This window comes from Malaclemys terrapin, chromosome 17 (genome assembly GCF_027887155.1).
Source record: "Malaclemys terrapin pileata isolate rMalTer1 chromosome 17, rMalTer1.hap1, whole genome shotgun sequence".
Lineage (NCBI taxonomy): Eukaryota > Metazoa > Chordata > Testudines > Emydidae > Malaclemys > Malaclemys terrapin.
In genome coordinates this window covers 26788845-26806074 of record NC_071521.1, presented here as the reverse complement: position 1 = coordinate 26806074, position 17230 = coordinate 26788845, and the positions used below count along the sequence as shown (strand labels likewise).

Here is a 17230-nt window from a genome sequence, read left to right as displayed (position 1 = left end):
TGGGACCACTGAGCCCTCTGTCCCTCCAACATGGGGTGCCCCTCACACTGTGATGCTGTGTCAAGCCACATACCCCTGGCAGGCACTACCCTTACACAGCCATCCATAGACAGCGACACACCCAGCTGAGTTACATGAATGCTTCTCCCAGTCATTCATGAACCAACAATAGGGAGGCTCCAGCCAATTCCCCCCCAGCTCCCCAGCCAATTCCCCCCAGCTCCCCAGCCTTGCACCGCAGAGCTGTACCATCTTGCCCTGGTCAGAAGCCTAACCAGAATAAGTTCATTACCCAGACTGCCCCTGCTTCGATGTAAACTGAGCTGAGATTTCCCAAGCACTTCAACCAAACCACACTGTTTTAGGTAAAATATAAACTACAGAAAGATAGATTTTAAGTGATTATAGGTAGCGAATGTAGAGATCAAAGTTGGTTACCTAAGAAATAAAAGTAAATTCACAATCTGAGTTCTATAAACTAAACAGGATAGTATAGTTCCTCAATACACAGGCTGGGACTCTTTTCCAGCCTGAAACCACCCTCCCACATACAAAGTCTTTGTCCTCCAAACACGTTTCCAGGTGTTGAGTTGTGGGGGGGAGTGAGGCCAAGTGATGATGTCACTTCCTCTCTTTTATAGTTTCTTCCAGCTTGTTGGAAAAATCCTTTGCTGTGGTGTGGGGATCAGGTAGTCTCCATTGGTCAAGCAGTCTCCATTGTCTACGTGTTCTCTCTGAGAAGTTTCCATTGTATACAGTTTCTGAGATCCTTTCCTTGATGGGTGTTGATGAGCCATTAACCCCTGTCTGCCTCCTCCATTGTTGCACCTGAAAGGTTGGTTGTGGGTGTTCCCAACCTCACAACATATTTCAGTAACACATACATAGCAAAACTTCATAACTTCCTATACCATGATAGCACATACAATCCAACAGGATATTAATGTTCAACAGATCAAGACTTTTAACATGATACTTCTCAAGGCAAACTTCGTACAAAACATATCATAATTCTATGACAGTGATGAATATGGGAGTTCCAGAGTGCTACTCTGAGGTACGGAGTGTCATAGTCCTTTTTAGAAACAATTTTCAGTGGGGAAGTGAACCTGGGTTCTCCTTTTCCTAACATTCCAGGTTTTCATACTTCTATAAACAAGCCACATTTGAATTTCAGTTCCCTGACCCCACAGCATTTATCTGCATCTTATATTTTTGTGGTTTTCATTGAACTGTTTGTCTGATATCCGGCAGCAATGATATATCAGATATAGGCCCATGTAATCCAGCAATGTTTAATTTAGTATGCATCTCTCTACCGTGCAATAATTCAGCAGGTGACTTTTGTGTTGTGGCATGGCGTGTAGCCCTGTAGATTTAAAAGTAATCGTAGTGAAGGTTGTTCACACTTTTCTTTCCAGCATAGCTGTCTCCAGACTGTCTTTCAAACTTCTATGGAATTGTTCAATTTCTCAATCAATTTGATTGTAATACATGATTATTTTCTACATGTAATGTTAAAGTGTCATAGAATCGTAGAAGATTAGAGTTGGAAGAGTCTTCAGAAGGTCAGCTAGTCCAACCCCCTGCTCAAAGCAGGACCAATCCCCAATTAAATCATCCCAGCCAGGGCTTTGTCAAGCTGGGCCTTACAAACCTCTATGGATGGAGATTCTACCACCTCCCTAGGTAACGCATTCCAGTGCTTCACCACCCTCCTAGTGAAATAGTTTTTCCTAATATCCAACCTAGACCTCCCCACTGCAACATGAGATGATTGCTCCTTGTTCTGTCACATGCCACCACTGAGAACAGCCGAGCTCCATCCTCTTTGGAACCCCCCTTCAGGTAGTTGAAGGCTGCTATCAAATCCTCCTTCACTCGTCTCTTCTGCAGACTAAATAACCCCAGTTCCCTCAGCCGCTCCTCATAAGTCATGCGCCCTATCCCCCTAATCATTTTTGTTGCCCTCCGCTGGACTCTCTCCAATTTGTCCACATCCTTTCTGTAGTGGGGGTGCCCAAAACTGGACCGACCCCTGGGGCATTCCGCTTGTTGCCGGGTGCCAACTAGACATCAAGCCATTGATCACTACCCATTGAGCCCGACGATCTAGCCAGCTTTCTATCCACCTTATAGTCTATTCATCCAATCCATACTTCTTTAACTTGCTGGCAAGAATGTGTAAGTCTGCTTTGCTAAAGTCAAGCTATATCACGTCCACGACTTTCCCCATATCAACAGAGCCACTTATGTTCCCTTCTGCCAGAAAGGTTTCAAATTCCAGTGAGGAAAATTGTGTTCCATTGTCCAACACAAATTTTTCAGGTTCCCTTCCCTGCTAAAGACAATCGACACGAACTTGATGAGTGTAGCAGAGATGACATATAAATATAATAATGGACATATAATATCAATGGCAAGCTTTTCCCATATGGCATCTGGAAGAAGAACAGGCTGTAATGGTGGCACATGATCACCACCATTTTGTCATGTAACTGGCTAGTAATGCACGTTTTTACAGCTGCTTCAACCTGAGCATGCATTCTTGGCCCCAATACAGGTCACATAGACACTCTTTCATTCTGTCAGTCCCTTGATGTGTATCATGTGCCAGATGTATGAATTTTGTCTGCAGTGTGTCGGGTACAATCAACCAGTCAGTACCTCATAATACCCATCCGTCTAGTACAGAATTGTTTTGAGTACGCTACAGTAAAGGGGCTGTCATAACTATAAAGGGAAGGGTAACAGCTGTCCTGTGTACAGGACTATAAAATCCCTCCTGGCCAGAGACTCCAAAATCCTTTTCCCTGTAAAGGGTTAAGAAGCTCAGGTAACCTGGCTGGCATCTGACCTAAAGGACCAATAAGGGGACAAGATACTTTCAAATCTTTGCGGGGGGGGAGGGGGAAGGCTTTTGTTTGTGCTCTTTGTTTTGGGAGGGCGTTCGCTCTTGGGACTGAGAGGGACCAGACATCAATCCAGGTTCTCCACATCTTTCTAAACAAGTCTCTCCTATTTCAGACTTGTAAGTAAATAGCCAGGCAAGGCGTCTTAGTTTTCCTTTGTTTTCTCAACTTGTAAATGTACCTTTTACTAGAGTGTTTATCTTTGTTTGCTGTACTTTGAACCTGAGACTAGAGGGGAGTCCTCTGAGCTCTTTAAGTTTGATTACCCTGTAAGGTTAATTTCCATACTGATTTTACAGAGATGATTTTTACCTTTTTCTTTAATTAAAAGCCTTCTTTTTAAGAACCTGATTGATTTTTCCTTGTTTTTAGATCCAAGAGGGTTGGATCTGTATTCACCAGGAGTTGGTGAAAGGAAGGAGAGGGAATGGTTAATCTCTCCTTGTTTTAGATCCAAGGGGGTTGGATCTGTATTCACCAGGAGTTGGTGAAAGAAAGGAGGGGGAATGGTTAATTTCTCCTTGTTTTAGATCCAAGGGGGTTGGATCTGTATTCACCCGGAGTTGGTGGGAGGAAGGAGGGGGGATGGTTAATTTCTCCTTGTTTTACGATCCAAGGGGTTTGGATCTGTATTCACCAGGGAATTGGTGAAAGGTTTCTCAAGGCTTCCCAGGGAGGGAATCCAATTGGGAAATGGTGGCAGCGGACCAGAGCTAAGCTGGTAGTTAAGCTTAGAAGTTTTCATGCAGGCCCCTACATTTGTACCCTAAAGTTCAAAGTGGGGATACAGCCTTGACAGGGGCAAAGCTGGATCAAGCATTTGGGGTTGTGTAGCCATTTTGTTATCAGCTGTTCCTGCAATCTTTGTTGAATGGGGCATGCTAAGTAAGCAGCTTTGAATTATTCTTGTGTAACGGATGTGGGGGTGCCTGCTATAAGTGCAACTACATTGTCACCATCTGTCGGCAAGGGCAGGCAGGACAAGCATCATATTTTGAATTCCCAGCCTTTATTCTGTGACATACATGAAAGACAGTAGTCTTGCTGACCATCTAGCAATCTGGCCTCCCACTCATCCAAGTCCTTTAGAAGTTAACAGTGTCGTCAAAGAGCTATGATCTGTATGCAACTTGAAAGTCTGGCCCCAGAGCTAAGTTCTCCATTTTTCCATAGTCCATAGCAAGCAAGTGCTTTCTTTTCAACAGATGAATACTTCCTCTCAGCTTCTGTAAGTGTTCTTCAAGCAAATGCAACAGTGTCCTCCATGTTGTCATCCTGGATTTGAGTAAGTGTTGCTCACAGTCTGTAGTCTGAGGCAGGGTCAAACAATGCAAGTGCTGGACTATTTTCAATCAAATCTTTCACTGTTTCAAAACAACTTGTGCAACAGTCATCCAGGCCAAGCTCGAGATTCCCTGGAGTATGTTTGTAACGGTGACTGAAGTGTTGTTCAGAATAAACTTGGCATACAATGACATAAAAACTAAGAAAGCATGTAAGGTTTGTGTGTCTCTTGGAGGTGGTGGTTTTTAACCACCATGATGTGGTCCAGGTCAGGTTTCAATCCAGTCTCCAAAATTATGTGCCCCGGAAATAACAACTCTGTTTGTCAGAATTGGCATTTGGCGAAATTCAGTTTCAGCCCTGCAGTTTTGATGTGGTTTAGTACTAGGGTGACCAGATGTCCCGATTTTATAGGGACCGTCCCGATTTTTGGGTCTTTTTCTTATATAGGCTCCTATTAACCCCCACCCCGTGTCCTGATTTTTCACACTTGCTGTCTGGTCACCCTATTTAGTACTGCATGGAAATGTTTTTCATGTTCCTCGCAAGTCTTCCCAAACACAATAATTTCATCCAAATAATACTGGACTCCAGGCTGATTCTTCAGAATCACTGACATTATTCTTTGGAAAATGCTGGGTGCCAATACAAGTCCGTATGGTGCATGTTTCAAGTGGAATAGATCCTCAAGTGTAATAATGCTGTGAGATCTCTCTGTCCTCCTGTAGTATAACTTGGTGATATGCATTCTGTAGATCGAGAGTAGAAAATGTCTTTGTGTCACAAAGATCCACCAATGCTTCTTCTGTGTGTGAGTGGATAGCTGTCAATCACAATGGCTTTATTAGGCTCCCTAAAATCTATGCTAAGACAAACACCTCCAGTCTCTCTTTATCACTATTATTGGTGAGACTCATTCAGATGATGCAATCTCTTCAATAACACCATTTTGTACTAATTTTTTAACCTCTTGTGCTACAGCATCCCTGACGGAGAATGGTAGAGAGGGAAATTCTGTCATACAGCTGTCACTTGAGGTCAAAATTTAATTTCGTGAGCAAATCCAAATGCACAGCCACTGGGGCTCCTCTGTACCATCCTCGTTAAGAGCAGAGACCAGAGTTTGTGCTGTAGTGGTGCCAGGTGGGGTAAAAGCAATGTGCCCATTGCCTGCCTACACTCGCTGTTTAGGATAGCAGTACCCCAGGCATAGGACAGAATTCTGCCGGTACACATTATGTATCAAATGTCAGGGTTGCAGGTAGTCAACCAAGCACAGGGATGTGGTTCATCAAGTAGCACACTAGGGGTAAGCTCAGTTCAGTAACTGATACATGTCCAAAGTATTGCAAGCAAATCAATTCAGGTGGTCTAGAAACTGCTGAGCCAGTGTTCAACATTCCTTCCACCACCTGGGGCTTCACTCCTGCAGCAGAGCCATGAACAGCACACGGTATTTTATCCAGTGTCTGTGGAGCTGCTTCCATCCACACCCAATGCAGTAAGTTACCTCTGGCATGGTAACCGCACGGACTTGTTGATTAGGATGGGTTGCTTTAGCATACCTTAGGGAAATGTCCGCTCTTTTTGCAGGCCACTGAGCTCCCTCTGCAAGCTTTCCAGTATAGTCCAGGGATCGGCAACCTTTGGCACACAGCCTGCCAGGGTAAGCCCCTGGCGGGCCTGGCTGGGCTGGTTTGTTTACCTGCTGCGTCCACAGGTTCGGCTGATCGCGGCTCCCACTGGCTGCGGTTCACTGTCCCAGGCCAATGGGGGCTGCAGGAAGCGGCGCAGCCCGAGGGATATGCTGGCCACCCTTCCCACAGCCCCCATTGGCCTTGGATGGTGAACCGCGGCCAGCGGGAGCTGCGATCGGCCAAAGCAGCGGATGCGGCAGGTAAACAAACTGGCCCAGCCTGCTAGGGGCTTTCCCTGGCAGGTCACGTGCCAAAAGTTGCCGATCCCTGTGTAGTCTGTAGTGGGGTGTTACATTCACTGTGGTGACATTCTTTTCCTTGTGTGTTTTGAAATCACTGGGCATGTTACTTCTCATTTACATTGCCCTTGTAATTTTTCAGTTGCCTTGTTGTAGTCCAGATGCAGTGGTTGCACGGCTTGCATCGCACCTGCTGTTCCCTGAGCTCATTCTATTCACCTCCACCATTGCTGACTCGATGTGATTAGCAATGGTTACAGCTTTCTGCCATTTCAATTCTGGTTCAAGCAGTAGATGTTCTCTAATACGAGGCACAGCTGTTTTCTCCATGAGCCGATCTCAAAGAATTTCATCTGCCATGTTGCCAAAAATCCCATGTGACAATCAGTTCCCTTAAAGCAGCAATATACTGATCTGTCAATTCCCCTGGTTTCCACGCTGGTGGAATTTATAGCATGCAGCTACCACATTCACTTTAGACACACACAAAAATGAATGCAGAGAGTGCTGTATCATAGTTATTCTTCAGAAGGGAAGAGTGTAACATATAGCTGCCCTTCTGCTCCAAGGCACTTACATAAGCAAAGCACATTTTCTTACTTCAGAGAGTTCTCTGTCATTAGCTGCAAGGACATCGTACTCAGATACTCTTATCCAAGCATTAAAAGCAATTGGAAGCTCTCCTAGGCTTTGAAGAAAGGGTGCAGGTGGATTCAGGGGCAGGAGAGCCATCCTAGTCACCACTTTGTTGAGCAGTGGAGGCCGAGACCAAAAAAGTGAAATCCAACATCAAACAGCTCCAGAAGCAGCTGCTGCAGCAGCCCCTGGCCTCAGCACATACAGATGCGCTTTGCCTTCCTGCTAGTTCTCTAACCTCAAAGACTACAGCTCCCAGAAATCAATCCTGTATCTAGCAATATCACACGGGGCTCTGCTAGGCCTTGTTTGCACACTGGGGGGAGTTGGGTTGGGGACTCTCAAGTATTCATAGAATGTCCCCACAAAGCATGGCAGGGAGGCAACTGACAATTCATTCTCTAATCAAAGAATCGGCATTGCCTTTGTTGTAATAACCTGGAGCTACCCCCTCTCTGAGCCCTGAGTATTTTTCCAGGGGAAACCCCTCACTTCACACGAGTCCCAGAATGGATTTGGATCTCAGTCAGTGTAGGTCAAAGACAAAGAAACATAATCAAAAGAAGCAATAAAAGATCTGGTCCTGCTGCTGTAGGTGCTGCTCTCTCTGTAGTTTCCAGCCCTTTCTAGGATGGACACTTCAAGTCATCAGAAAAGGATGTTTCTCTTTCTCCTGCACACACCCTTAGAAGTTGTGTGGCAAGAAACAAGAGCTGATTTTCAAGCATTTTTCTTCACCTTTTTATCTCCTCTTCTGTTTTCTCCAAAATTAAAGGTCTAATAGTCTTTAAAAGTCTTTCCTAGGTTCATTCACAGATTCATAGATTGCAAGGCCAGAAGGGACCATTATGATTCTGACAGCAGATCTTTTAGAAAAACAGCCAATCTTGATTTTAAAATTGCCAGTGAAGGAGACACCACCACAACCCTTGGTAAGTTGTTCCAATAGTTCAGTGATTCTCAAACTTTTTTGTTTGGGGACCACTTGAAAATTGCTGAGGGTGTCAGCGGACCACTTAACGATCTTTCCAAACGTTGTTGTACCATTAACTAGCTATTGTAAAGCGCGTTGGATAAAAAAACACCTTAATAATAATTAACATTTTTTTTTGTTCTACAAATAAAAGCACACAACTCATATTTTAATATCAGTATTCTTACCTTTCTAATGCGATGGATGTGCCTCTCTCCCCCACCACAGCCGACACAGAGCTGAGGCTGGGAAGGAGTGAGGTCTCTCCCTCACCACAGCAGCCACAGAGCTGGGACTGGGAAGGAGGGGGGTCTCTCCCCAGCCCCAGCAGCCAGACAGCTGAGGCTGGGAAGGAGGGGGGTCTCTCCCTCACCACAGCAGCCACAGAGCTGGGACTGGGAAGAAGGGGGGTCTCTCCCCAGCCCCAGCAGCCAGAGAGCTGAGGCTGGGAAGGAGTGAGGTCTCTCCCTCACCACAGCAGCCACAGAGCTGGGACTGGGAAGGAGGGGGGTCTCTCCCCAGCCCCAGCAGCCAGACAGCTGAGGCTGGGAAGGAGGGCCTTCCCTCCCCAGCAGCCGCAGCCCTGGAGCTGGGGAAAGTCGCCTTTCTTTGGCTGCTGCAGCCCTGTACATCCCAAATTCCCCCCACCTCCTCTTCTCACCCCACTGCCCCCTCCCTCTTACCCCATATTCCCCTCAAGGCCACAACCTCACCTTACATGTGTGTCTTCTCCAGGGTCCAGGCACCTAATTAGTGGAGCCACGCCTGGGTGGGTGGCCCTTCATTCTCTCACGTGCGGCCTTAGAGGGAACTATCTGCGGACCACCTGAATGGAGCTCGCGGACCACAATTTGAGAACCACTGCTATAGTTAATTACTCTCACTATTAAAAAATTATGCCTTATTTCCAGTCTGAATTTCTCTAGCTTCGACTTCCTGCCATTAGCTTGTGTTACACCTTTCTCTGCTAGACTGAAGAGCCATTATCAAATATATGTTCCCATGTAGGTACTTATAGATTTTCTCACAGTTCTTGCACAACAAAGATGTGAAAAGAACACCCAGAATGAGCAAGACACGAGAAGTCATTCTTCCGCTCTACTCTGCTCTGGTTAGGCCTCAGCTGGAGTATTGTGTCCAGTTCTGGGCGCCGCATTTTAAAAAAGATGTGGAGAAACTGGAAAGGGTCCAAAGAAGAGCAACAAGAATGATTAAAGGTCTTGAGAACATGACCTATGAAGGAAGGCTGAAAGAATTGGGTTTGTTTAGTTTGGAAAAGAGAAGACTGAGAGGGGACATGATAGCAGTTTTCAGGTATATAAAAGGGTGTCATAAGGAGGAGGGAGAGAACTTGTTCACCTTAGCCTCTAAGGATAGAACCAGAAACAATGGGTTTAAACTGCAGCAAGGGAGGTCTAGATTGGACATTAGGAAAAAGTTCCTAACTGTCAGGGTGGTTAAACACTGGAACAAATTGCCTAGGGAGGTTGTGGAATCTCCGTCTCTGGAGATATTTAAGAGTAGGTTAGATAAATGTCTATTAGGGATGGTCTAGGCAGTATTTGGTCCTGCCATGCGGGCAGGGGACTGGACTCGATGACCTCTCGAGGTCCCTTCCAGTCCTAGAATCTATGAATCTATGAATGTGGAGAGACACACATTGAAATCTGTTAGCTTATGCCCAGGGCATAGGCTCCTGAACAACTGATGGGAAATAACTGGCAGATAGAAGGGAATTCTGAATACTCGCATGAAAATGAGACACATCAAGTTCCACATCAAAATAAATTATTATTCTGCTGGGAATTCAAATTAGCAGCCCAAGTTACTGACCTGTCACCTTCAGTTCCAGAGTGGCTTCCGCATAAAATCTGCTTGATCGGAAGAAACAGATAAACTGCCCATGGTCAGAGGGGGTGATGTTGTGTATACGCAGGACAACGCTTCCATCCACAATACCATCCTTCAGCAGCTCTGTTCTGCCCTGATCATTTGGTATTTGCTGCTCAGCCTGATCTTTTTCATTCTGATACAGATGGACAGGTTCAGAGAACTTGGATCGGTACCAGCGCACCTCCAACTTCTGAGCACTTGTGTTACGGAAGAGGTGACAGGGTAACAGGGCATCTTCACCTGCAGAGGCCATGATGGGATGATCAGGTCCAATCACCTTGAAATTCACTGTTAAAGGAACCAAGACACACAGAAAATTAGACCAGAGGGGAGCTGGATTGCTTTCATAGGTAATGAATGGTGATCTCTCACAACTGCCTAGGCTGCAACTTGACCAGCTAAAACTGAGCTAATGGTGTCTCACTGTATCTGCACTGGAAAACAGGTCAAGTTAGGACAGGCTTAGCTAGCACATGTTAGCTAACCCTTGAGCTAAACTCAGCCACTTTTCCTAGTCAATACCAATCCAGAGAGAATTAAAAAATGGGTGATCTCTGTCTCTAAATGTTGTGAGCTGGTTAATGGCTGAAAGCAGAACAATTAACCTGTGGAAGACTGTTTGCTAGACTGGAACCGAGGCAGGTGGCCTCTAGAGAGAAGGATGATACAGAACACCTGAAAGGAGAGGCTGTGTCTGTGACATGCTGTGGAGCTTAAGGCCTGGTCTACATGGGAAAGTTTTACTGGTTATCCAGGTGTAATTATACTGGTATAACTCCTATGTGGACCCCCTTATTCTGGTATAATAGTGACCTTTTTCAGTTTGCCTTAAACCCCTTCCCCAGTGACATAAGCTAAACTGAAAAAAAAAAGTACTTTGTTTTATATTTGTAACTTGCTATGTATCCTTTCAAATATAGATATTTGAAAAACAATCAAATATAGTACAAAATCCTTCTTTACCCCTTCCACTTATGACATTCTCTGCTTGGTAGCACATCACACAAAATGAATTTACAGCATGTGTCAGTCACAGTCAGTTCAAATCACTCTGTTTCATATATTTGACTTATTTGTGTAATGTGCAATTCAAACTTTTGCAGCATAGATTCATAAATTCCAAGGCCAGAAGTGATCATCTAGTCTGATCTCCTGTGTAACACAGGTCACAGAACTTCCTTGTATTTCACACTGGTGACACCCCTGCTGGAATTCTGTGTCCAGTCCTGGTTCTCACAATTCAAGAAGGATGTTGATAAATTGGAGCGGGTTCAGAGAAGAGCTATGAGAAGATTAAGGAATGACTTGATAATGAGCTCAATTTAGCAGAGAAAGCTATAACACAATCCAATGGCTGGTACAGAAGCCAGCAAAAATAAGTAAATAAATAAATAAGAGGTGAAAACAGGGGAGTTTGAGTGGGAGTTCAGTAGGAGGAGAAGGAAGGAGGCAAGCACCTATTCCATAGGGGACAGTGAGTGAGTTTTTGTAGGTTTGTGTGGATTTTTTTCTTTTTTTTTTCTCCTTTTTTCTTCAGTTTGCAGAGGCTGGTAGGGCATAGTTTTTTGTGAGAGAAGCAGAGTTCAGATTAGGGGGCAGGGCTTCCCTGATTAGGCAGTGGGGCTTCTCTGATTGGGGGTCTATAAAGGCAGCCAAGCAGCCATCCAGTGGCACAGGAACCAGCAAACAGAGCTGAAAACAGGGGCGTTTGAGTGGGAGGTTGGGGAAGGGAGTGTGTAGTGGTCTGTTTCTGCTTTGGTGTTCGGGGGGGGGGGGTGTTTGGAGATTTGTTATTTTCTCCATGACAGGAGCTTAGGTGGGAAGGCTGTGACAGATACAGAGGCAGCAGTGGTAGTGAGACAAGGAATGGGTGAGACAATGAAGACAATCAGATGTGGAAGCTGCAGGATGTAAATTATCCAGAAGCGGGTACACAAAAAGAGCTTGGTTTGTATGAAGTGCCGCCTGTTAGACTAGATGGAAGAGAAGATCAGAGACTTGGAGATGCAAGTGGAAACTATGGTTGTTTAGTTTTGATGGGGATTCAAGCAGATGATGGAGGGAAGACAAGAGAAGGCTGAAGGGAAAAGTCAAGACTGGCAGATGCAAGCTGCACTGATGAACTCTGAGGGGAGACTGCTGGATGAGGAATGCGGCCACTGGGAGCATGTGACTATGAGAACCAGGCAGAGGGAAAGACTGGCTAATGAAGGAGAAATAGAGCTCAGGAATAGGTTTGCTGAGTTGGAAAATGAAGAAGGGGCACAGCAGGCAGTCACAGAAGGTGGGAAGTCAAGGAAGAAGAGAAGAACGGCTAGTCCTATAAGAAGAGGGGAAGGATACAGGATGACTCACAAAAGGTTGCAAGTGTGAACAAAAGACAAGAGGATTTGCAATCAGAAGGAACAGGAGGAAGCAGGGCCGGCTCCAGGCACCAGCACAGCAAGCTGGTGCTTGGGGCGGCTCATGGAAGGGGGTGGCACGTCCGGCTCTTCAACGGCAATTCGGCGGCAGGTCCCTCAGTCCCTCTCGGAGGAAAGGACCTGCCGCCAAATTGCTGCAGAAGAATGAAGCGGCGCAGTGGGGCTGCCGCCGAAGTGCCACCGATCGCGGCTTTTTTTTTTTTTTTTTTTTTTCCGCCGCTTGGGGTGGCAAAAAACCCTGGAGCTGGCCCTGGGAGGAAGGCCAGAAAATCACAACAAAACCAAGAAAAGGAAGGTCTACATGATTGGGGACTCCCTACTAAGAAGAACAGACAGGCCTGTCACCAGAGCTGATCCGGAGAACAGACGAATGTGCTGTCTGCCAGGAGTTAAGATACAGAATGTGGACCGGAGGCTGAAAAGAATTCTAATGGAAGCAGTAAAGAATTAACTGATTGTCCTTCACATGGGGAACAAATGATACTGCTAGATTCTCACTGAAATGCACCAAAGGAGACACCCCAAGCTGGGGAAGACACTTAAAGAAATGGAGGCTCAGGTGATCTTCAGTGGGATTCTGCCTGGCCCTAGAGGAGGAGAGTGAAGGCAAGACAAGATTATGATGATCAACAGATGGTTCAGGCAGTGGTGCTACAAAGAGGGTTTTGGGATATTTCATGACTGGGATGCATTCACGGACAGAGGACTGTTCTCATGGGATGGACTCCACCTGAATAGGGAGGGAAATAGACTGCTGGGGTGGAGGACGGCACAACTGATTAAAAGAGCTTTAAACTAGGAACTCGGGGGGAGACTGCTGGGAGATGCTCATGTAATCCTCATGCCTTATTCTAATATTGACCAGCAGGAAAGTCAAGAGAGAATACTCCAATGGGGAAAGGAAGAGCAGTATGTAGGAGAATGGACAGTAAGAGGAAAGATAGTGCCAATACCAATGAAGCTAAAGTCAAGTAGGCAATACTGTAAGTAGAATAACTGTACTCAATCGGGTGAGGAATCTGAGTGAAGCCAAGCAGCAACAGTTAAGATGTTTGTACACCAATGCAAGGAGCCTGGGTAACAAAATAGAGGAACTAGAACTACCAGTGCAGGAAGTGAAACCAGATATTATAGGGTTAACAGAAACATGATGGAATAGTAGTCATGAGTGGAGTACAGGAACTGAAGGGTACGTGCCATTCAGGAAAGACAGAAATAAAGGCAAAGGTGGTGGAGTAGAATCGTATATTAATAAGGAGTTAAACTGTAAAGAAATCAGAAGTGATGGAATGGATAAAACAGAGTCTGTTTGGGTCAAAATCACTTTGGAGAAGAAAGCTACCAGAGGCTCCCCTGGATAGTGCTTGGGGTATGCTAGAGACTCCCTCCCCCCACACATCTGATTTGGATATGGATAGAGACCTTTTTATGATTATGGGAGACTTTAACTTCCCAGATATAGATTGGAGGACAAGTGCTACTAATAGTAGGGCCCAGATTTTCCTGGATGTGATAGCTGACCAAATATTTCTTCACCAAATAGCCACCAAACCAAAAGAGCTGATGCTATTTTAGATTTGGCATTCATGAGTAGTGAGGACCGCTTAGAACAGCTAGTTGTAGGAGACAACCTTGGTTCAAGTGATCATGAGCTAATTCAGTTTAAACTAAATGGAAAGATAAAAAATAGATCTGCAATTAGGGTTCTTAATTTCAAAAGAGCAAATTAAAAAAAGTAAGGGAATTAGGGAACTGGACTAGACTGAGGAACTCAAGGATCTGACTGTGGAGGAGGCTTGGAATTACTTTAAGTCAAAGTTGCAGAAACTATCTGAAGCCTGAATCTCAAGCAAGGGGAAACATTTGTAGGGAAGGGTTACAGACCAAGTTGGATGAGCAAGCATCTCAAACTATTAAGAGAAAGCAAAAAACCAACAAGGAATGGAAGATGGGATGGATCAGTGTGACACTCTTTACTCAAATTAGCACCCTGGACCCCTCATATTCACTATGATCATGTGATTATGGTTTGTTTTGTAAAAAGTATGCCTTGTGAAGTATCATTTTAAAAGTGTGGATCTGTTGGACCTTAATATGCTGTGGATTTTATGTACTATCATTGTATGTGAAGTTATGAAGTATTGCTATACATGTTACTGAAATATGTTATGAGGTTGAGAGATGCCCACAGCTGGACTTTCAGTAGGGACAAAGAAGCCGCCATCGCTGGCCAGACAGGTGTTAATGGCTCATCAACACCCAGCCTTCTATCTCAGAGACTTCTTGTAGAAGGCACATATGCAATGGGGCAACCTAACTCACGTTACAGCAAGGATCTTTCTAGCATCCTGAAGAAAGCATAAAAGAGAGACAGTGACATCATCTCTTGGCCTCTCTCCCCGCCACCTCCATCTCAACACCTGGAAGATCGTCTGGAAGAGAATGGTCCCAGGCTGGAAGGGTGTCCAGTCCGTGTATTAAGGAACTGTAAGCTACCTGTAGGATCTGTTAGGGTGAGAGACAACTTGATTCAAATCTTACTTAGTCTGTTAAAGTTAAAATTTAGACTGCATTTCTATATTTATTACTTAGGTAACCAACTTTGATTTCTATGCCTGCTACTTATAATCACTTAAAATCTTAGTTAGCCTTTTTTGCATCTCCATCACATTGTTGACTCATATTTAAGGCTAAGATTTTGGTATGGGTATTTTTAATAAAAGTCATGGGCAAGATGTGGGCAATAAGCAATAAATCATGGAAGCCCAAGCCCCGCTATATGGGGCTGGAGCCTGAGCTCCACCTCCCAGGGCTGAAGCCTTAGCTCTGCCGCCCGGAGCTGAATCATAATTTTCAGGAAGTCATGGAGGTCCCATAAAATCATGGAATCCATGACCTCCATGACTGACTCATAGCCTTATTCATATTCAATCGGTGATCCACTGTAAGCCCCGGATCCTTTTCAGCAGTGTTACCATCTAGTCATTTATTTGCCATTTTGTAGCTGTGCGTTTGATTTTTCCTTCCTTAGTGAAGTGCTTTGATCTTGTCTTTATTGAAATCCATCCTGTTGATTTCGGACCAAATCTCCAATTTGTCCAGGTCATTTGGAACTCTTATCCTGTCTTCCAGAGTTGTAGCAACCTCTCCCAGCTTGGTGTCATCTGCAAATTTTATCAGCATACTCTCCAGTTCGTTATCCAAGTCATTAATGAAAATATTCAATAGTGATAGGTAGAGTCGCAAAAGTTTAAGATGAGACAGGAGGAAAGTTTAAGGTGAAATATGATGTAAAAGTCCACTGAGTACAGGTTACACTGAGACCAAGGGGAGTAAAAAGGGAGAAAAATCAATATCTTCCCCTGCCCCCCCCCCCAAAAAAAGATTTTCTTTCTCAAATTTACATAAAATGCTCTTATTATGAATTGTTTCAAAATAACAAAAGATCAATGGTATTCAAACTGTTAAGAGAAAGTAGAAGACACTCTGTGACAAGAGGCTTCCTACCTGATTCCAATGTAGAAACATGGACCGTAAAAAAGAAAAGGAGGTAACTGGACAGAGAGGGGTTGCCCATGGCACAATGCGAGTGGAAGGAAATCCTCATCTTCATTGTAACTTGATTCACACACCAGAAAGGAAAAGAAAAAACAAATTCCAAGTGAGCAACGTGCTGTAATTTGGGATACAAATTCATTGAGCACAATATGAACCCTAGGACATGTGTTCATTAATAATTGCATCAAAATGTGCGTGTTTGCTACTGTTTTTGTCAAAAGACATGTTACAAGACATAGCAAAACTCTGCTTCACTGTTCACCATCTCAAATTACAGTCCAATATTCTGGACAAAGGCCTTAATACTAGCATTTGCAAAATTCATTGAAAAATATCACAAAAATCACTAACTTTTTGGTTGTAAAATTACAAAGAGAAAGTAGCCAAGAAGAACAAATGTATTTTGTATCTGTTTTTATAATGCAGTGTGAGAAAAGGCATTGCAATTTCTGGGTCTGGGTCACACGGATAAATACAGAGCATCTAAAGTCATTAGTGAAGCTTTTCAAGTGGAAAAAGGAGCATTTTAAAAACAAATTAAAGGATGAGAACTTCCTGCCACGTACCTCATGAGCCCAGGAGAAACTTCCCAGCAGTTACAGGATCACTGGGACATTTCCAGCTTCTCACAGTCAGTGAAATGGACCCTTAGTCCGGGAGGTGCCTGACAATGAAAGAATTAAAGTTATAGTATAAAGCAAAAATAATTTAGGAAAAGAGAATCAGTTCAGTATCATCTGTCCTTGTGCACTTTTATGGTGATGTTTTTTAAACAGCAGCAGAATTTACTCTTTTCTCCTGCATGTAGCAAGGCTGAAGATGCAAGTGAAATTGTAAAGCAGAAAGCCACCATTATCGTTTAGATGGTGCTATGAAATTAAAGAGTCCTCATGGAAATCTGCACACAGCAATGTGCTTATCCTCTCAGACCTAGACGGCTTAGCCTCACACACACCCCGGTTGGAGCAGAGTCATTCCCACTGTGGAAGAGGCTGCTTCATCCCAGTATGATGGAGTGATGATAGTCACTCCATAGTTTAAGACTCTAATAGTTTCCTTTATAACCCTGATTTTTGACCCTACATCTATAAACTACAGGAAGATCCTATCAGCCTCAAAATTGGAACCTTAAATCTGGGACTGAAGTAAACTATTTCTACCAAATTTGATGTGAATTGGACAAGTGGTTGCTGAATTATAGCACCCTGGAAAGGAGGGTTCACCAAAGTTAAAAATCTTTTTTGCTGCTTTAAAGCATAAAGAACAACCACAACCACCCATTTTCTTATGGCTCCCTGGCCCCTCTGCTCCCTGGCCCCTCTACAGCAGAGGTTCAGGGGCTGCCCCACATATGCGATCCCCGGCACAGCGCCCTAACCCTCTGAACATTCTGCTTTCACGAGACTTGCCCAATGCTCAGCTCTTCCTGCAGCCTCTTGCCTCGTTCACGTGGCTGGGCAGGGGTAGCTCCATTGCACAGACAGCATAGCTAAGCTAGGGTTACCATATTTCAGCAAGCAAAAAAGAGGACGGGAGGAGCCCCGCCCCCGTCCTGCCCTGGCCCCGCCCCTGCCCCTCCCACTTCCCGCCCCCCTCAGGACCCCCAACCCTCCCC

The 17230-nt window shown here is 44.7% G+C and overlaps 1 protein-coding gene across 2 annotated transcripts; it reads right to left on the bottom strand.

The window, feature by feature from the left end:
* Window positions 1-229: 229 nt before the first annotated feature.
* On the bottom strand, window positions 230-16276 carry LOC128825291 (myelin-oligodendrocyte glycoprotein-like). 2 transcript variants are annotated; one of them, XM_054007656.1, is made up of 4 exons: window positions 16182-16276; window positions 15565-15675; window positions 9575-9922; window positions 230-1369 (listed from the first exon to the last, which is right to left on the bottom strand). In XM_054007656.1, the coding sequence occupies exons 2-4, from the start codon at window positions 15668-15670 to the stop codon at window positions 1296-1298; spliced, it is 528 nt and encodes a 175-aa protein (XP_053863631.1). In that variant the 5' UTR covers window positions 15671-15675; window positions 16182-16276; the 3' UTR covers window positions 230-1295. The 2 variants fall into 2 exon arrangements, with proteins under 2 accessions (XP_053863631.1, XP_053863630.1); XM_054007655.1 differs by lacking the exon at window positions 230-1369 and adding an exon at window positions 4682-4945.
* Between the last annotated feature and the right edge of the window lie 954 nt (window positions 16277-17230).

What these genes read in the sequence shown, in the direction of transcription:
- LOC128825291 (XM_054007655.1), bottom strand. Translation starts at nt 15,670, where the DNA reads ATGAAGATGAGGATTTCCTTCCACTCGCATTGTGCCATGGGCAACCCC. An exon ending in TGTTTCTACATTGGAATCAG is followed by an intron (nt 9,923 to 15,564) that starts GTAGGAAGCCTC and finishes TTCCTTTAACAG; the next exon opens with TGAATTTCAAGGTGATTGGA. An exon ending in TCTGGAACTGAAGGTGACAG is followed by an intron (nt 4,946 to 9,574) that starts GTCAGTAACTTG and finishes CTCGATCTACAG; the next exon opens with AATGCATATCACCAAGTTAT.